Source organism: Salmo salar, chromosome ssa25 (genome assembly GCF_905237065.1).
Source record: "Salmo salar chromosome ssa25, Ssal_v3.1, whole genome shotgun sequence".
Classification (NCBI taxonomy): Eukaryota; Metazoa; Chordata; class Actinopteri; order Salmoniformes; family Salmonidae; genus Salmo; species Salmo salar.
The window spans coordinates 50,459,607-50,480,860 of record NC_059466.1 but is presented as its reverse complement, the minus strand read 5'-3'; the positions used below and the strand labels follow the sequence as shown (position 1 = coordinate 50,480,860).

General features: G+C 47.0%; 2 protein-coding genes across 3 annotated transcripts in view; both read left to right on the top strand.

The window, feature by feature from the left end:
- The first annotated feature begins 7,085 nt into the window (after positions 1-7,085).
- On the top strand, positions 7,086-10,812 carry LOC106586921 (tubulin alpha chain). Its single transcript, XM_014174669.2, has 4 exons — positions 7,086-7,311; positions 8,855-9,077; positions 9,262-9,410; positions 9,677-10,812. The coding sequence occupies exons 1-4, from the start codon at positions 7,309-7,311 to the stop codon at positions 10,652-10,654; spliced, it is 1,353 nt and encodes a 450-aa protein (XP_014030144.1). The 5' UTR covers positions 7,086-7,308; the 3' UTR covers positions 10,655-10,812.
- Positions 10,813-13,322: 2,510 nt separating this feature from the next.
- LOC106586922 (dnaJ homolog subfamily B member 6) overlaps positions 13,323-21,254 on the top strand; it is a 47,473-nt gene continuing 39,541 nt past the window's right edge. Inside the window, exon 1 of one of the 2 annotated variants that reach the window (XM_014174670.2) lies at positions 13,323-13,623. The gene's annotated coding sequence lies outside the window, so the exon portion shown is untranslated. The remainder of the gene's footprint in view (positions 13,624-21,254) is intronic. The other variant, XM_045707886.1, reaches the window with a different exon arrangement.

The following is a 21,254-nucleotide window of genomic DNA, read 5'->3' as shown; positions in this document are numbered from 1 at the left end:
TGAGATGACTAAAGCAGTATGTAAACATTATTTAAACATTATAAAAGTGACTAGTGTTCCATTATTAAAGTGGCCAGTGATAACAAGTCTATATATATATGGGGCAGCAGCCTCTAAGGTGCAGGGTTACGTAACCGGGTGGAAGCCGGCTAGTGATGGCTGTTTAACTATCTGATGGCCTTAAGATAGAAGCTGTTTTTCAGTCTCTCGGTCCCAGCTTTGATGCACCTGTACTGACCTCACCTTCTGGATGATAGCGGGGTGAACAGGAAGTGGCTCGGGTGGTTGATGTTCTTGATGATCTTTTTGGTCTTCCTTTGACATCGGGTGCTGTAGGTGTCCTGGAGGGCAGGTAGTTTGCCCCCCGGTGATGTGTTGGGCTGACCGCACCACCCTCTGGAGAGCCCTGCGGTTGCGGTTTCCATACCAGGTGGTGATACAGCCCGACAGGATGCTCTCAATTGTGCATCTGTAAAAGTTTGTGAGGGTTTTAGGTGACAAGCCAAATTTCTTCAGCATCCTGAGGTTGAAGAGGCGCTGTTGCACCTTCTTCACCACACTGTCTGTGTGGGTGGACCATTTCAGATCGTTGGTGATGTGTACGCCGAGGAACTTGAAGCTTTCCACCTTCTCCACTGCTGTCCCGTCGATGTGGATAGGGGCATGCTCCCTCTGCTGTTTCCTGAAGTCCACCCTCCCAGGGCCCTCACCTCCTCCCTGTAGGCTGTCTCGTCATCCAATCATCCATCCAACATCCATCGTAACATCCATCCTTACATCCATTGTTACATCCATTGTTACATCCATCCTTACATCCATCGTTACATCCATCCTTACATCCATCCATCCTTACATCCATCCATCCTTATATCCATCCATCCTTACATCCATCCTTATATCCATCCATCCTTACATCCATCCTTACATCCATCGTTACATCCATCCTTCCATCCATCCAGCGAACCATCCTTCCATCCATCCTTATATCCATCCTTACATCCATCCAGCCATCCATCCTTACATCCATCCTTATATCCATCCTTACATCCATCCAGCCATCCATCCAGCCATCCATCCTTATATCCATCCTTACATCCATCCTTATATCCATCCTTACATCCATCTTTACATCCATCCAGCCAACCATCCTTACATCCATCCTTACATCCATCCATCCTTACATCTATCATTACATCCATCCTTATATCCATCCATCCTGACATCCATCCTTACATCCATCCTTATATCATCCATCCTTATATCCATCCATCCTTACATCCATCCATCCTTACATCCATCCTTACATCCATCCTTATATCATCCATCCTTACATCCATCCATCCTTACATCCATCCATCCTTACATCCATCCTTATATCCATCCATCCTTACATCCATCCTTACATATATCCAACCACTCATCCTTACATCCATCCAACCATCCATCCTCACATCGAATTAACCATCCTATCATCCATCCAGTCATCCATCCTTACATCCGTCCAACCAACCATTCATCCAACCATCCATCCAACCGTCCAATCCTCCATCCTTAAATCCAATCATCTATCATATCATAATCTGAAGCCTATAAAATACCAACAAACCTGTTCTAAATATACGGTCCAAAACTGTTGCCTCCCATCCATCCTATCATCCATCCAACCATCCATCCTATCATCCATCCAGCCATCCATCCTTACATCCGTCCAACCAACCATCCATCCTCCCCAGTTTCTTTGAGTTATTTTTCAAGAACGGTTTTAAGTCTCCCCACGTTAAAGTCTCCGCCCACAGGAAATGTTGCCTCTGCGGTGAACGGTTTCGTGTTTGTTTATGGCCCCATACAGTTCGTTGAGCGTCAAAGTGGTGTTGGCTTGTGGTGGATACAGGATACAGCTGAGATAATTGGAGATGAGAACTGTCTTGATAGATAAAAAGATCTGCAGCTTACAATGAGGTATTCTATATCAGGTGAGAAAAAGCTTGAGATTTCCTTTAGACTGCAAGCAGCACACCAGTCGGTTGTTTATGAAGAGGCACTCACCCTTTGTGCTATGTTCATAGATCTCCACCAGGACGCCAAGCCGTCTATCGCGTCTCCACCAGGACGCCAAGCCGTCTACCAGGTCTCCACCAGGACGCCAGGTCTCCACCAGGACGCCAGGTCTCCACCAGGACGCCAGGCCGTCTACCAGGTCTCCACCAGGACGCCAAGCCGTCTACCAGGTCTCCACCAGGACGCCAAGCCGTCTATCGCGTCTCCACCAGGAGGCCAGGCCATCTACCAGGGCTCCACCAGGACACCAGGTCTCCACCAGGACGCCAAGCCGTCTACCAGGTCTCCACCAGGACGCCAGGTCTCCACCAGGACGCCAAGCCGTCTACCAGGTCTCCACCAGGACGCCAGGTCTCCACCAGGACGCCAGGCCGTCTACCAGGTCTCCACCAGGACGCCAAGCCGTCTACCAGGTCTCCACCAGGACGCCAAGCCGTCTATCGCGTCTCCACCAGGACGCCAGGCCGTCTACCAGGTCTCCACCAGGCCGTCTACCAGGTCTCCACCAGGCCGTCTACCAGGTCTCCACCAGGCCGTCTACCAGGTCTCCACCAGGCCGTCTACCAGGTCTCCACCAGGACGCCAGGTCTCCACCAGGCCGTCTACCAGGTTTCCACCAGGCCGTCTACCAGGTCTCCCCCAGGCCGTCTACCAGGTCTCCACCAGGCCGTCTACCAGGTCTCCACCAGGATGCCAGGTCTCCACCAGGACGCCAAGCCATCTACCAGGTCTCCACCAGGACGCCAAGCCATCTACCAGGTCTCCACCAGGACGCCAGGCCGTCTACCAGGTCTCCACCAGGACGCCAAGCCGTCTACCAGGTCTCCACCAGGACGCCAGGTCTCCACCAGGACGCCAAGCCGTCTATCGCGTCTCCACCAGGAGGCCAGGCCATCTACCAGGGGCTCCACCAGGACGCCAGGTCTCCACCAGGCCGTCTACCAGGTCTCCACCAGGCCGTCTACCAGGTCTCCACCAGGCCGTCTACCAGGTCTCCACCAGGCCGTCTACCAGGTCTCCACCAGGACGTCTACCAGGTCTCCACCAGGCCGTCTACCAGGTCTCCACCAGGCCGTCTACCAGGTCTCCACCAGGACGCCAGGTCTCCACCAGGCCGTCTACCAGGTCTCCACCAGGACGCCAGGTCTCCACCAGGCCGTCTACCAGGTCTCCACCAGGATGCCAGGTCTCCACCAGGACGTCTACCAGGTCTCCACCAGGACGCCAGGTCTCCACCAGGCCGTCTACCAGGTCTCCACCAGGACGCCAGGTCTCCACCAGGACGCCAAGCCATCTACCAGGGCTCCACCAGGACGCCAAGCCATCTACCAGGTCTCCACCAGGACGCCAAGCCGTCTACCAGGTCTCCACCAGGACGCCAAGCCGTCTATCGCGTCTCCACCAGGAGGCCAGGCCATCTACCAGGGCTCCACCAGGACACCAGGTCTCCACCAGGACGCCAAGCCGTCTACCAGGTCTCCACCAGGACGCCAGGTCTCCACCAGGACGCCAAGCCGTCTACCAGGTCTCCACCAGGACGCCAGGTCTCCACCAGGACGCCAGGCCGTCTACCAGGTCTCCACCAGGACGCCAAGCCGTCTACCAGGTCTCCACCAGGACGCCAAGCCGTCTATCGCGTCTCCACCAGGACGCCAGGCCGTCTACCAGGTCTCCACCAGGACGCCAGGTCTCCACCAGGCCGTCTACCAGGTCTCCACCAGGCCGTCTACCAGGTCTCCACCAGGCCGTCTACCAGGTTTCCACCAGGCCGTCTACCAGGTCTCCCCCAGGCCGTCTACCAGGTCTCCACCAGGCCGTCTACCAGGTCTCCACCAGGCCGTCTACCAGGTCTCCACCAGGCCGTCTACCAGGTCTCCACCAGGATGCCAGGTCTCCACCAGGACGCCAAGCCATCTACCAGGTCTCCACCAGGACGCCAAGCCATCTACCAGGTCTCCACCAGGACGCCAGGCCGTCTACCAGGTCTCCACCAGGACGCCAAGCCGTCTACCAGGTCTCCACCAGGACGCCAGGCCGTCTACCAGGTCTCCACCAGGACGCCAAGCCGTCTATCGCGTCTCCACCAGGAGGCCAGGCCATCTACCAGGGCTCCACCAGGACGCCAGGTCTCCACCAGGCCGTCTACCAGGTCTCCACCAGGCCGTCTACCAGGTCTCCACCAGGCCGTCTACCAGGTCTCCACCAGGCCGTCTACCAGGTCTCCACCAGGACGTCTACCAGGTCTCCACCAGGCCGTCTACCAGGTCTCCACCAGGCCGTCTACCAGGTCTCCACCAGGACGCCAGGTCTCCACCAGGCCGTCTACCAGGTCTCCACCAGGACGCCAGGTCTCCACCAGGACGCCAAGCCATCTACCAGGGCTCCACCAGGACGCCAAGCCATCTACCAGGTCTCCACCAGGACGCCAAGCCATCTACCAGGTCTCCACCAGGACGCCAAGCCGTCTACCAGGTCTCCACCAGGACGCCAAGCCGTCTACCAGGTCTCCACCAGGACGCCAGGTCTCCACCAGGACGCCAGGTCTCCACCAGGACGCCAGGCCGTCTACCAGGTCTCCACCAGGATGCCAAGCCGTCTACCAGGTCTCCACCAGGACGCCAAGCCGTCTATCGCGTCTCCACCAGGAGGCCAGGCCATCTACCAGGGCTCCACCAGGACGCCAGGTCTCCACCAGGCCGTCTACCAGGTCTCCACCAGGCCGTCTACCAGGTCTCCACCAGGCCGTCTACCAGGTCTCCACCAGGACGCCAAGCCGTCTACCAGGTCTCCACCAGGACGCCAAGCCATCTACCAGGTCTCCACCAGGACGCCAGGTCTCCACCAGGCCGTCTACCAGGTCTCCACCAGGCCGTCTACCAGGGCTCCACCAGGACGCCAGGTCTCCACCAGGCCGTCTACCAGGTCTCCACCAGGACGCCAGGCCGTCTACCAGGGCTCCACCAGGACGCCAAGCCGTCTACCAGGTCTCCACCAGGACGTCTACCAGGTCTCCACCAGGACGTCTACCAGGTCTCCACCAGGCCGTCTACCAGGTCTCCACCAGGCCGTCTACCAGGTCTCCACCAGGCCGTCTACCAGGTCTCCACCAGGACGTCTACCAGGTCTCCACCAGGCCGTCTACCAGGTCTCCACCAGGCCGTCTACCAGGTCTCCACCAGGCCGTCTACCAGGTCTCCACCAGGACGTCTATCAGGTCTCCACCAGGCCGTCTACCAGGTCTCCACCAGGCCGTCTACCAGGTCTCCACCAGGCCGTCTACCAGGGCTCCACCAGGACGCCAGGTCTCCACCAGGCCGTCTACCAGGTCTCCACCAGGACGCCAGGTCTCCACCAAGCCGTCTATCGCGTCTCCACCAGGACGTCTACCAGGTCTCCACCAGGACGTCTACCAGGTCTCCACCAGGACGTCTACCAGGTCTCCACCAGGACGCCAGGTCTCCACCAGGCCGTCTACCAGGTCTCCACCAGGACGCCAGGTCTCCACCAGGCCGTCTACCAGGTCTCCACCAGGACGCCAGGTCTCCACCAGGACGTCTACCAGGTCTCCACCAGGACGCCAGGTCTCCACCAGGACGTCTACCAGGTCTCCACCAGGACGCCAGGTCTCCACCAGGATGCCAGGTCTCCACCAGGACGCCAAGCCGTCTACCAGGTCTCCACCAGGACGCCAGGACGTCTACCAGGGCTCCACCAGGACGCCAAGCCGTCTACCAGGTCTCCACCAGGACGTCTACCAGGTCTCCGCCAGGCCGTCTACCAGGTCTCCACCAGGCCGTCTACCAGGTCTCCACCAGGACGTCTACCAGGTCTCCACCAGGCTGCCAGGTCGTCTACCAGGTCCTCCCCCCCTCCCCTACACATTCCCCTCACCCATCCCTCTCCCCTCCCCCATCCCTCTCCCCTACACCATCCCTCTCCTCTACACCATCCCTCTCCCCCCTCCACTCCCCCATCCCCCTCCCCTACACCATCCCTCTCCTCTACACCATCCCTCTCCCCTCCCCTCCTCATCCCCCTCCCCTACACCATCCCTCTCCTCTACACCATCCCTCTCCCTCTCCCTCTCCCCTCACCATCCCTCTCCTCTACACCATCCCTCTCCCCTCCTCCATCCGTCTCCCCTACACCATCCCTCTCTCCTCTCCTCTCCTCTCCTCTCCTCTCCTCTCCTCTCCTCTCCTCTCCTCTCCTCTCCTCTCCTCTCCTCTCCTCTCCTCTCCTCTCCTCTCCTCTCGCCTACACCACTCAGCCTCCTTCCCCAACCCTCTCCCCTCCCTCATCCCTCTCCCCTCACCCCTCACCCCTCCTCTTCTCCCCTCCCCACCCCTCCCCCTTGTGTAGCCTCTCCATACCATCCGGCTGTCTCTGACTTCATGAGAGCTAGAGCAGGGAGTGACTAGTGTTTTCTGTATCACCCCCGTTCTACCACAGCCTCAGCTATGTCAGAACAATAGACCAATTGTTATCTGTCAACAACAAAAAATAAAAAGATTTATCTTCAATAAATTAAACCGATCTCTGACTATTACCATTTGAGGGTTATCCCACAAAAACTAATTTGGTTATGAGCCAACGGCATCTTCTTGTTTGCATAGAAAGGTGCTGTTATAAAACCCTGTCTGCTATACAATTTATTTTGGTAATGAGACTGAGATTTCTTATTCAGTTTAACGTGTACTGTATTTTGGTTGTTGAAACAGTCAAGCAAACTGTGTTCGACAGGCAGGCTGTGTCAAAAAGCTTCACAGACCACACCCTATGTAGTACCTCCCGTAAAAGTGCCCCAGTGTCAAATTACAATAAAGGATTTGATTGGCGTGAAAACCTCCACACACATACGATATGCAAATATATATATATGTATATATATTTTTTTTTTACTAGATATTTCTATGCCACAAACTCAATCCAGGAAGCTCAGTGCTATCTCACAGTTCAACACACATTAGTCTTCCCTGCCAGGAAGCTGACTGTCTCACAGCTCAATACCCATAATTCTTTTCTGCATAGAGAAAGTAAGACCAGTCAGCCTCTGTCTGTGTGAAGGAGGAGGGACTTGTTCTTTTCATACTAACGGTGTCTCCCGCCAACCAGACTCTGCTGTAGCTTCCTGCCTGTCTGTCTGCTACCAGGCGTATATAAAACCCCACCTCTTCCTTTCTCCTACAGTTCTGCCTTCTCTTCTGAATCCTCGACGTCAGCCTGTGAAGGAAAAGAAAACCAGACAAAATGGTGAGTGCTGACAGCTGACATAGATTCTTTCTTTCTGAAGGGAAAGCATATGGAGGATGGTGGTTATTCTGTTACATAAAGATCATATAATTCTCTGCATTACCTCTTTTTTTTATATGTAGATTTTAGATATTATGTATACTACTGATAAGGGATAAATGTGATTTATTGTACATTTAGGTTAAAAAAATATAGATATATATATTATGCAAAATAAATCTGATAGCCATACATGAAATGTGAGCCAGATTTTAGTGTTTAACTGTCTATGTAATTAGTCATTGTTCTACTTGATCATAGACTATCCACTGTTTAGATTAGAAAATCTCAAATACCTTCTGGATAGAAACATCATTTTTCCGTAAAAATGTTTTTTTTTTAATATGTTTTTATGAGATTTCTGCAATTGTGAGAGAAGGATGGAATGATTGAGTACAAAGGAGAACAGGGAGGAGCAGTCTGGGATGGTAGCCATTTTCTCTGTTGGGATTTTGTGAGAGATATCTCTTGCTGTAACACTGCAATGGGTGTGCAGCTGGACCGGACAGAGGAGAGGAGAGGAGAGGAGGGAATGAAAAAAAAACAGAGTAGTGGGAGGAGTAGTGGGAGGAGTAAGGGGATGGACCACAGTAACAAGACACACCTTATCCTCTCTGGTCCTCTGCTCTTAAAGAGACAGGCTCATAAAAACGATAATTCGTCAAATGGCAGATAGAGGATTTGAAAAATGATGTTGGACATTCCTATGGGGGGGAAATAAATGGGGAAAGAATGGGGTAGAATAGAATAGAATAGAATAGAATAGAATAGAATAGAGGCTAGAAATAAGGTCTGTGGTTAACACGGGTTTAGGAGATCTGATACGTTTTGTTCTATGAGATAATATCAGCTAGTTAACACGACCTTTATGAATTATGAAGCCTTTATATGCTTGTTTTAATTACATAAATCCTTCAAAAAGTGATTATTATTTTCATCGAATATTTTTTTTTTTTAGAACATCTCCTAAGCCTGTGTTTACCACTAATCTTATTTTCAGCATTTTCTATTTATATATATATATATATATATTTAAAAAAAAACATTAATTTGCACATAGGCTTTTGGCCAACGAGCCATGGTGGAATTAGTCTCTGTTAATAATGGCTACAAAAAAACGCCATTACTATTGATCTCTATTAGTGTCATATAGTCAAGATGGTGGTCACACTTTTTAGCCGAATCCAACTCGGGGATATTCTAGTGTAGCCAATGACTTTGCTTAAATGTAATTTTGCTTAATGAGTGACCATATCCCTCCTGTATTTATTTATTTATGTATTTCTTCTTCAGATTTTACTTTCACTTTTAATAGGGATCTTACAGTAATATATTGATGATTGTATTTGCAGCGATACAATAAAATCGAGACTGTCTGAAATGGATTTCAACTTTTTATTTTATCAATCCACTCCTTCAACACTCCAACTTCACTGTCTTAATTAACTGTCTGATTTGATTTAAGTTTCCATGTGGTTGATCTCTTGTACCTCCTCTCTTTCAGCGTGAGTGTATTTCTATGCATGTGGGCCAAGCCGGAGTCCAGATGGGCAACGCCTGTTGGGAGCTGTACTGCCTGGAGCATGGGATCCAGCCGGACGGACAGATGCCCAGTGACAAGACTTGTGGAGGTGGAGATGACTCCTTCAACACCTTCTTCAGTGAGACCGGAGCCGGAAAGCATGTCCCCCGTGCAATCTTCGTAGATCTGGAGCCCACTGTCATCGGTAAGATGAGACATCCTAGAGAAAGCCCATCTTTGAATGTGCTGTTTTGATATTCTGTCCGAAGATATTCTGAATATTCGGATATTCCAAACATTCAGATATTAGGATTTCCGAATATTCCGGATACTTGGATATTCTCATATTTGCAATATTCTGACATTCGAAATTTGCCTTTGTCTTTCAGATGAGGTGAGGACAGGTACCTATCGCCAGCTGTTCCACCCTGAGCAGCTCATTACGGGTAAGGAAGATGCTGCCAACAACTACGCCCGTGGTCACTACACCATCGGCAAGGAGATCATTGACTTGGTTCTGGACAGGACACGCAAATTGGTGAGTCATCATTCTTGATAACATAAGAGTTCTAACTAGGGTTCTGCTAAAGGGACAAGGTTCTAGATGGGTTTTAACATGTTCAAAAAAGGTTATTTGTAGGGTAATAAGGTTCTACCTGGAACCAAAAGGGTTCCAGAATCTAAAGGGACAAGCCAAAAGCCCTTTATGTTTCTAGGTAAAACGGGCAAACAGGTTCTCCATTATATGTTCTTACTAATGTAACGTCATATGTAATAATGTTATTGTACCATTTCTCCATTCAGGCTGACCAATGTACTGGACTCCAGGGATTCCTCATCTTCCACAGCTTTGGAGGAGGCACCGGCTCTGGTTTCACCTCCCTGCTGATGGAACGTCTGTCTGTGGACTACGGAAAGAAGTCTAAGCTTGAGTTTGCCGTTTACCCAGCTCCCCAGGTGTCCACAGCTGTGGTGGAGCCCTACAACTCCATCCTGACCACTCACACCACCCTGGAACACTCTGACTGTGCCTTCATGGTGGACAATGAGGCCATCTATGACATCTGCCGCAGGAACCTCGATATTGAGCGTCCCTCGTACACCAACCTCAACAGGCTCATTGGTCAGATCGTCTCCTCCATCACTGCCTCCCTGCGATTCGATGGAGCCCTGAATGTTGATCTGACAGAGTTCCAGACCAACTTGGTGCCCTACCCCCGTATCCACTTCCCCCTGGCTACCTATGCCCCAGTCATCTCAGCTGAGAAGGCCTATCACGAGCAGCTGTCAGTTGCTGACATCACCAACGCCTGCTTCGAGCCAGCCAATCAGATGGTGAAGTGTGACCCTCGTCACGGCAAGTACATGGCCTGCTGTCTCCTGTACCGTGGTGACGTTGTTCCCAAAGATGTCAACTCTGCCATCGCTGCCATAAAGACCAAACGTACCATCCAGTTTGTGGACTGGTGTCCCACTGGCTTCAAGGTGGGTATCAACTACCAGCCCCCTACGGCGGTACCTGGAGGAGACCTGGCCAAGGTCCAGAGGGCCGTGTGCATGCTGAGTAACACCACAGCCATCGCTGAGGCCTGGGCTCGTCTGGACCACAAGTTTGACCTGATGTATGCCAAGAGAGCCTTCGTGCACTGGTACGTTGGTGAGGGCATGGAGGAGGGAGAGTTCTCTGAGGCCAGAGAAGACATGGCAGCCCTGGAGAAGGACTATGAAGAGGTGGGCACTGACAGCGTGGGAGAAGAGGATGAGGAGGGAGAGGAATATTAAAGTGTTAAACAAACTAGGTGTTTGCAACCGTACATTCCAACACTGTTGGAGGCCTACACTTAACATGACGGCAACACATTCCCCACTGCAGTGTTAACAGTCTCTGTTACATCTTGTCAAGTTGTGTCAGGGTTCTCAATAAACGCATCATAAACCAACTCATCTGTAACTGTATGTGATTATTTTTAGTCTCAAAGATGATTATTATTGACTTTCACATAAGCAGCTCGTAAGAACTCAAGCTTTGATAAGTGAAGGCTGCAGCGTCAAAGAATATTGTTTTATGTCGTTGTCTACTAGACTAGAACAGGTTTTATGGCTCCTAGACTAGAACAGGTTTTATGTCTACTAGACTAGAACAGTTTTATGTCTACTAGACTAGAACAGTCCTGATGTCTACTAGACTAGAACAGTCCTGATGTCTACTAGACTAGAACAGGTTTTATGTCTGCTAGACTAGAACAGTCCTGATGTCTACTAGACTAGAACAGGTTTGATGTCTACTAGACTAGAACAGATTTTATGTCTACTAGACTAGAACAGGTTTTATGTCTCCTAGACTAGAACAGTCCTGATGTCTACTAGACTAGAACAGGTTTTATGTCTACTAGACTAGAACAGGTTTGATGTCTACCAGACTAGAACAGTCCTGATGTCTACTAGACTAGAACAGGTTTTATGTCTACTAGACTAGAACAGGTTTTATGTCTACTAGACTAGAACAGGTTTGATGTCTACCAGACTAGAACAGTCCTGATGTCTACTAGACTAGAACAGGTTTGATGTCTACCAGACTAGAACAGGTTTTATGTCTCCTAGACTAGAACAGGTTTGATGTCTACCAGACTAGAACAGTCCTGATGTCTACTAGACTAGAACAGGTTTTATGTCTACTAGACTAGAACAGATTTTATGTCTCCTAGACTAGAACAGTCCTGATGTCTACTAGACTAGAACAGGTTTGATGTCTACTAGAGTAGAACAGGTTTGATGTCTACTAGACTAGAACAGGTTTTATGTCTACTAGACTAGAACAGTCCTGATGTCTACTAGACTAGAACAGGTTTGATGTCTACTAGACTAGAACAGGTTTGATGTCTACTAGACTAGAACAGTCCTGATGTCTGCTAGACTAGAACAGGTTTTATGTCTACTAGACTAGAACAGTCCTGATGTCTACTAGACTAGAACAGGTTTTATGTCTCCTAGACTAGAACAGTCCTGATGTCTACTAGACTAGAACAGTCCTGATGTCTACTAGACTAGAACAGGTTTGATGTCTACTAGACTAGAACAGGTTTTATGTCTACTAGACTAGAACAGGTTTGATGTCTACTAGACTAGAACAGGTTTTATGTCTACTAGACTAGAACAGTCCTGATGTCTACTAGACTAGAACAGTCCTGATGTCTGCTAGACTAGAACAGGTTTTATGTCTACTAGACTAGAACAGGTTTGATGTCTACTAGACTAGAACAGGTTTGATGTCTACTAGACTAGAACAGGTTTTATGTCTACTAGACTAGAACAGTCCTGATGTCTACTAGACTAGAACAGTCCTGATGTCTGCTAGACTAGAACAGTCCTGATGTCTGCTAGACTAGAACAGTCCTGATGTCTGCTAGACTAGAACAGGTTTTATGTCTCCTAGACTAGAACAGGTTTGATGTCTCCTAGACTAGAACAGGTTTGATGTCTCCTAGACTAGAACAGTCCTGATGTCTGCTAGACTAGAACAGGTTTGATGTCTACTAGACTAGAGCAGTCCTGATCTCTACTAGACTAGAACAGGTTTTATGTCTCCTAGACTAGAACAGGTTTTATGTCTGCTAGAGTAGTACAGGCCTAGAAGGTATACAGTATAAGTCAAACCCAGAGATGTTAGTACAACTACGAACACTATAATGTCACTCCACACACAGATTCCGACGGAAAAGGGACATAGATGTTTAATTTAAGGATTCTTAAAAAAAATACAAAAATAAACACTATGTTGGCAGCTTACACAGTGTTTTACACATGGTCACTACGAAGAAGAAAACTAGAATAATTTCAATATGAAATGTCTAAGCTGTGTTTTGATACTGCTCTGCATATTTCCATAAGTTTTCTTATAAGATGGGCCTTGTTACGGTTACAAACGACCATGTCCAGACCATAGGCTGTCCTTCTGCCATTTCTTCATCCAAGCCACTAGATGGCAACAGTGACCACTGAAGGACTGTGAGTGATTCTACACTATCAACAAACAGCCTGTGTGGAAATGACTCTTGAACTGTTGTTTACTTTTAGCATTACTGCCAAATCATCAAGAAATGTAGGAATTATGCTTCATTAAATCCTTACATGAAGCATTTTTTGTATAATAAATCATGGAGGTTATATACCTGTCAAATGAAAATGTTTGATACTGTGTCTAATTCAGTTCAGTCTGGTATAAAGAGATTACGTTTAGTTATGTTCCCTTGAGTTGGAATAGTTGCCTAAATGCCGATATATATATATATGTATATATATATGTATATATATATGACTAGTAATTGCTATGATCTCAGTGATCTGCAGACGGGACATGTCTCCCAGTGCAGTTCCCAGACAGAGCAGGGGGAAGTGTAGTGGTAGAACACTGGCATGTTCTAGACGTTCTATTTTGCTCTGTGTCGGAGCGCTCAGCTGATTGTGACGTGGACGTTGTGGAGATATACCAGGAGACTGACAGGGTGGAGGTGTACAGGGACTGCGGCGGTATGGTGCGGGCCAGGCCACACAGGAATACTGCCGTTCACTATATACTTAGCTTTTAGACGTTCTGAAAATATTCTAGATTTCTTCCGTGGATAGTTGGACCCACCTTTGTTCGCCTGTCTCCGAAGCGCATTCCAGAAGCTCTCCGTAATAATACATTTCCTATTTTTAAGAAGAGAGATTGAGACACCGAAAGCTGTTGCTGGTACTCCTAATAAAAAAAGGTACAGTAGGCTATCCATATTCATTATCCTTTGGCTTTTTGTTGTTGTTGTTGTTGTTGCGTGTGGACTTTCTGTCAAGTTATGTAGCCTACCGGTTGTCTTTCTCTTTCAGCTCGGTCCAAACAATATACATCGCCATTGCAATGTTCCGTTCCCCTACACGCTTAACATATTAGGCAATACTTAGTTACAACGTGTCCACGTCTTAAAATGGAAACACTTGTCTAGTCTGAAACGCTCCAATTTTCAAGTGTAACATATCATTTAAATCTCACACCCTAGCTCGACGCGCGTGTGTGTGTGTGTGTGTGTGTGTGTGTGTTGGTGGCAGCTGTCATATGTCAAGTCTCTCTCGGGAGGAGCTGGAAATAACCAAATAATATTGTGTCGGGCTTCCAGAGAACTCAGAGGCACATTGCCAACCTTAGGGGGGGGAATACCCGTGGATGGTCACTGTCATTAGTTTACCTCACAGGCCCAACTACTGGCCCAATAACTGGCCCAACTACTGTCAGCGGTTTATTCTGTTGGTGCTGGAAACATTGATACGGGCAACATAACGGTCCATTCTGAACGATATCATTAGTCATTGTAGATGCATGAGTCCACGAGTCATATCCCACCAGTTGAAGGCAAAAGATAAATGAAGGTTAAATAAAATAAAGAAACATAAACACTGTATTAATACAGTAATACGACTAGTATCCCACTAACAGTGTATTAATACAGTAATACAACTAGTATCCCACTAACAGTGTATTAATACAGTAATACGACTAGACTAGTATCCCACTAACAGTGTATTAATACAGTAATACAACTAGTATCCCACTAACAGTGAATTAATACAGTAATACGACTAGTATCCCACTAACAGTGTATTAATACAGTAATACGACTAGACTAGTATCCCACTGACAGTGTATTAATACAGTAATACGACTAGACTAGTATCCCACTGACAGTGTATTAATACAGTAATACGACTAGTATCCCACTAACAGTGTATTAATACAGTAATACGACTAGTATCCCACTAACAGTGTATTAATACAGTAATACACGACTAGTATCCCACTGACAGTCTATTAATACAGTAATACGACTAGACTAGTATCCCACTGACAGTGTATTAATACAGTAATACGACTAGTATCCCACTAACAGTGTATTAATACAGTAATACAACTAGTATCCCACTGACAGTGTATTAATACAGTAATACAACTAGTATCCCACTAACAGTGTATTAATACAGTAATACAACTAGTATCCCACTAACAGTGTATTAATACAGTAATACGACTAGTATCCCACTGACAGTGTATTAATACAGTAATACAACTAGACTAGTATCCCACTAACAGTGTATTAATACAGTAATACAACTAGACTAGTATCCCACTAACAGTGTATTAATACAGTAATACAACTACACTAGTATCCCACTAACAGTGTATTAATACAGTAATACAACTAGACTAGTATCCCACTAACAGTGTATTAATACAGTAATACAACTAGACTAGTATCCCACTAACAGTGTATTAATACAGTAATACAACTAGACTAGTATCCCACTAACAGTGTATTAATACAGTAATACAACTAGACTAGTATCCCACTAACAGTGTATTAATACAGTAATACAACTAGACTAGTATCCCACTAACAGTCTATTAATACAGTAATACGACTAGACTAGTATCCCACTGACAGTGTATTAATACAGTAATACGACTAGTATCCCACTAACAGTGTATTAATACAGTAATACGACTAGTATCCCACTGACAGTCTATTAATACAGTAATACAACTAGACTAGTATCCCACTAACAGTGTATTAATACAGTAATACGACTAGACTAGTATCCCACTGACAGTGTATTAATACAGTAATACAACTAGACTAGTATCCCACTAACAGTGTATTAATACAGTAATACAACTAGTATCCCACTGACAGTGTATTAATACAGTAATACAACTAGTATCCCACTAACAGTGTATTAATACAGTAATACAACTAGACTAGTATCCCACTAACAGTGTATTAATACAGTAATACAACTAGTATCCCACTAACAGTGTATTAATACAGTAATACAACTAGACTAGTATCCCACTAACAGTGTATTAATACAGTAATACAACTAGACTAGTATCCCACTGACAGTGTATTAATACAGTAATACAACTAGACTAGTATCCCACTAACAGTGTATTAATACAGTAATACAACTAGTATCCCACTAACAGTGTATTAATACAGTAATACAACTAGTATCCCACTAACAGTGTATTAATACAGTAATACAACCAGACTAGTATCCCACTAACAGTGTATTAATACAGAAATACGACTAGTATCCCACTGACACTGTATTAATACAGTAATACGACTAGTATCCCACTGACAGTGTATTAATACAGTAATACGACTAGTATCCCACTAACAGTCTATTAATACAGTAATACAACTAGTATCCCACTAACAGTGTATTAATACAGTAATACGACTAGACTAGTATCCCACTAACAGTGTATTAATACAGTAATACAACTAGTATCCCACTAACAGTGTATTAATACAGTAATACGACTAGACTAGTATCCCACTAACAGTGTATTAATACAGTAATACAACTAGACTAGTATCCCACTAGCAGTCTATTAATACAGTAATACAACTAGACTAGTATCCCACTAACACTGTATTAATACAGTAATACGACTAGTATCCCACTAACAGTGTATTAATACAGTAATACAACTAGACTAGTATCCCACTAACAGTGTATTAATACAGTAATACAACTAGACTAGTATCCCACTAACAGTGTATTAATACAGTAATACAACTAGACTAGTATCCCACTAACAGTGTATTAATACAGTAATACGACTAGTATCCCACTAACAGTGTATTAATACAGTAATACGACTAGTATCCCACTGACAGTCTATTAATACAGTAATACGACTAGTATCCCACTAACAGTGTATTAATACAGTAATACGACTAGACTAGTATCCCACTAACAGTGTATTAATACAGTAATACGACTAGACTAGTATCCCACTAACAGTGTATTAATACAGTAATACAACTAGTATCCCACTAACAGTGTATTAATACAGTAATACAACTAGTATCCCACTAACAGTGTATTAATACAGTAATACGACTAGACTAGTATCCCACTAACAGTGTATTAATACAGTAATACAACTAGTATCCCACTAACAGTGTATTAATACAGTAATACGACTAGACTAGTATCCCACTAACAGTGTATTAATACAGTAATACAACTAGTATCCCACTAACAGTGTATTAATACAGTAATACAACTAGACTAGTATCCCACTAACAGTGTATTAATACAGTAATACAACTAGACTAGTATCCCACTAACAGTGTATTAATACAGTAATACGACTAGACTAGTATCCCACTAACAGTGTATTAATACAGTAATACAACTAGACTAGTATCCCACTAACAGTGTATTAATACAGTAATACAACTAGTATCCCACTAACAGTGTATTAATACAGTAATACGACTAGACTAGTATCCCACTGACAGTGTATTAATACAGTAATACGAGACTAGTATCCCACTGACAGTGTATTAATACAGTAATACGACTAACTAGTATCCCACTAACAGTGTATTAATACAGTAATACAACTAGACTAGTATCCCACTGACAGTGTATTAATACAGTAATACGACTAGAATATCCCACTAACAGTGTATTAATACAGTAATACAAAACTAGTATCCCACTGACAGTGTATTAATACAGTAATACAATAGACTAGTATCCCACTGACAGTGTATTAATACAGTAATACGACTAGACTAGTATCCCACTGACAGTGTATTAATACAGTAATACGACTAGACTAGTATCCCACTGACAGTGTATTAATACAGTAATACAACTAGTATCCCACTAACAGTGTATTAATACAGTAATACAACTAGACTAGTATCCCACTGACAGTGTATTAATACAGTAATACGACTAGACTAGTATCCCACTGACAGTGTATTAATACAGTAATACGACAACTAGTATCCCACTAACAGTGTATTAATACAGTAATACGACTAGACTAGTATCCCACTGACAGTGTATTAATACAGTAATACAACTATCCCACTAAACTCATAAGGCATTTACAAAAAAATGTAAAAAGAAAATATCGTTGAACACTAATAATTCTCACAGATTGTTTCTTTTAATAAGTTATCCTATTATATCTTAAGCCAATAAGTATGTGACAAGATGAGATGAAATAGGACACACACTTACCGTAAAGAAGGAAGTGAAAAGATCCGATGAAATAGCCGTGGACGGTAACAAGGCATTCGTTTACCGTGGTGACCCCACCGTCAGCGGTTTTGTTCTGCTGTTCTTGGATAGATTGATTCAGACTACAGAATTGCCCCCCCCCCATTCTGAATAGGAAAATGAATACAAAAATATCCTATCAGTCATGCATTGTTGTTATCAATGAGCTCACAAGTCAAATAGTCCACTTGTTAAAGGCCCATTTTTGTAATTTCAACAGCGTGACCATGACAGTGTTTTTTTGTTGTTAGGCTAAACAGAAGGACTGGGGATATGTAACCTATTTTAAATGTACACATGGTTTGTTTACAAAGACTAAGATGATGACAAATGAACCATGAAGTAATACAACCTCAGATGATGGTTATTATAGGGTACTAAGGACTTTTTACAAAAAAATGTAACCTTTATTTTTTAACTAGGTAAGTCAGTTAAGAACAAATTCTTATTTTACAATGACATCCTTCCGGGGGGCGGGCAGTGGGTTAACTGCCTTGTTCAGGGGGCAAAAACAACAGATTTTTTTTTTTTTACCTCGTCAGCTCAGGGATTCGATCCAGCATCCTTTCGGGTTACTGGTCCAACGTTCTAACCACTAGGCTACCTGCCGCCCCTCCACTCTAACCACTAGGCTACCTACCGCCCCTCCACTCTAACCACTAGGCTACCTGCCGCCCCTCCACTCTAACCACTAGGCTACCTGCCGCCCCTACACTCTAACCACTAGGCTACCTGCCTCCCCTCCACTCTAACCACTAGGCTACCTGCCTCCCCTCCACTCTAACCACTAGGCTACCTGCATGTTACTACTTTCCAAGAATCAATGAGTGTTTACATGATCGTTGAACAGCAGTGAATCTTATAGATTGTGCCTTCAACAACTTTACAGGGCTATTCATCTGCCCACAACAAGATAATATTTTATCTTTATTTAACTAGGCAAGTCAGTTAAGAACAAATTGTTATTTACAATGACGGTCTAAGAACAGTGGGGTTAACTGCCTTGTTCAGGGGCAGAACGACAGATTTGTACCATATCAGCTCGGGGAATCGATCTTGCAACCTTCTGGTTACTGGTCCAACTCTCTAACCACTAGGCTGCCTGCCACCTCTACACTCTAACCACTAGGCTACCTGCTGCCCCCTACACTCTAACCACTAGGCTACCTGCCGCCCCTACACTCTAACCACTAGGCTACCTGCCTCCCCTACACTCTAACCACTAGATTACCTGCCGCCCCTCCACTCTAACCACTAGATTACCTGCCTCCCCTCCACTCTAACCACTAGGCTACCTGCCTCCCCTCCACTCTAACCACTAGGCTACCTGCCGCCCCTACACTCTAACCACTAGGCTGCCTGCCACCTCTACACTCTAACCACTAGGCTACCTGCCGCCCCTACACTCTAACCACTAGGCTACCTGCCGCCACTACACTCTAACCACTAGGCTACCTGCCTCCCCTACACTCTAACCACTAGGCTACCTGCCGCCCCTCCACTCTAACCACTAGGCTACCTGCCGCCCCTACACTCTAACCACTAGGCTACCTGCCTCCCCTACACTCTAACCACTAGGCTACCTGCCGCCCCTACACTCTAACCACTAGGCTACCTGCCACCCCTACACTCTAACCACTAGGCTACCTGCCGCCCCTCCACTCTAACCACTAGGCTACCTGCCGCCCCTACACTCTAACCACTAGGCTACCTGCCGCCCCTACACTCTAACCACTAGGCTACCTGCCGCCCCTACACTCTAACCACTAGGCTACCTGCCGCCCCTACACTCTAACCACTAGGCTACCTGCCGCCCCTACACTCTAACCACTAGGCTCCCTGCCTCCCCTACACTCTAACCACTAGGCTACCTGCCGTCCCTCCACTCTAACCACTAGGCTACCTGCCCCTCTAACCACTAGGCTACCTGCCCCTCTAACCACTAGGCTACCTGCCCCTCTAACCACTAGGCTACCTGCCGCCCCTACACTCTAACCACTAGGCTCCCTGCCTCCCCTACACTCTAACCACTAGGCTACCTGCCGCCCCTACACTCTAACCACTAGGCTACCTGCCGCCCCAACACTCTAACCACTAGGCTACCTGCCGCCCCTACACTCTAACCACTAGGCTACCTGCCGCCCCTACACTCTAACCACTAGGCTACCTGCCCCCCTACACTCTAACCACTAGGCTACCTGTCACCTCTACACTCTAACCACTAGGCTACCTGCCGCCCCTACACTCTAACCACTAGGCTACCTGCCGCCCCTACACTCTAACCACTAGGCTACCTGCCGCCCCTCCACTCTAACCACTAGGCTACCTACCGTCCCTACACTCTAACCACTAGGCTACCTGCCGCCCCTCCACTCTAACCACTAGGCTACCTGCCGCCCCTCCACTCTAACCACTAGGCTACCTGCCGCCCCTACACTCTAACCACTAGGCTACCTGCCGCCCCTACACTCTAACCACTAGGCTACCTGCCGCCCCTACACTCTAACCACTAGGCTACCTGCCACCCCTCCACTCTAACCACTAGGCTACCTGCCCCCCTACACTCTAACCACTAGGCTACCTGCCGCCCCTCCACTCTAACCACTAGGCTACCTGCCGTCCCTACACTCTAACCACTAGGCTACCTGCCACCCCTCCACTCTAACCACTAGGCTACCTGCCGCCCCTCCACTCTAACCACTAGGCTACCTGCCTCCCCTCCACTCTAACCACTAGGCTACCTGCCTCCCCTACACTCTAACCACTAGGCTACCTGCCGCCCCTACACTCTAACCACTAGGCTACCTGCCGCCCCTACACTCTAACCACTAGGCTACCTGCCTCCCCTCCACTCTAACCACTAGGCTACCTGCCTACCCTACACTCTAACCACACGGCTACCTGCCGCCCCTACACTCTAACCACTAGGCTACCTGCCGCCCCTACACTCTAACCACTAGGCTACCTGCCGCCCCTACACTCTAACCACTAGGCTACCTGCCTCCTCTACACTCTAACCACTAGGCTACCTGCCACCCCTACACTCTAACCACTAGGCTACCTGCCACCCCTACACTCTAACCACTAGGCTACCTGCCTCCTCTACACTCTAACCACTAGGCTACCTGCCACCCCTACACTCTAACCACTAGGCTACCTGCCTCCTCTACACTCTAACCACTAGGCTACCTGCCTCCTCTACACTCTAACCACTAGGCTACCTGCCACCCCTCCACTCTAACCACTAGGCTACCTGCCTCCC

Excerpts from the sequence above, each read along its gene's own strand:
- LOC106586921 (XM_014174669.2), top strand. Across the intron at positions 9,078-9,261 it reads TCTGGAGCCCACTGTCATCG|ATGAGGTGAGGACAGGTACC; the intron begins GTAAGATGAGAC and ends TTTGTCTTTCAG. Across the intron at positions 9,411-9,676 it reads TGGACAGGACACGCAAATTG|GCTGACCAATGTACTGGACT; the intron begins GTGAGTCATCAT and ends TTCTCCATTCAG.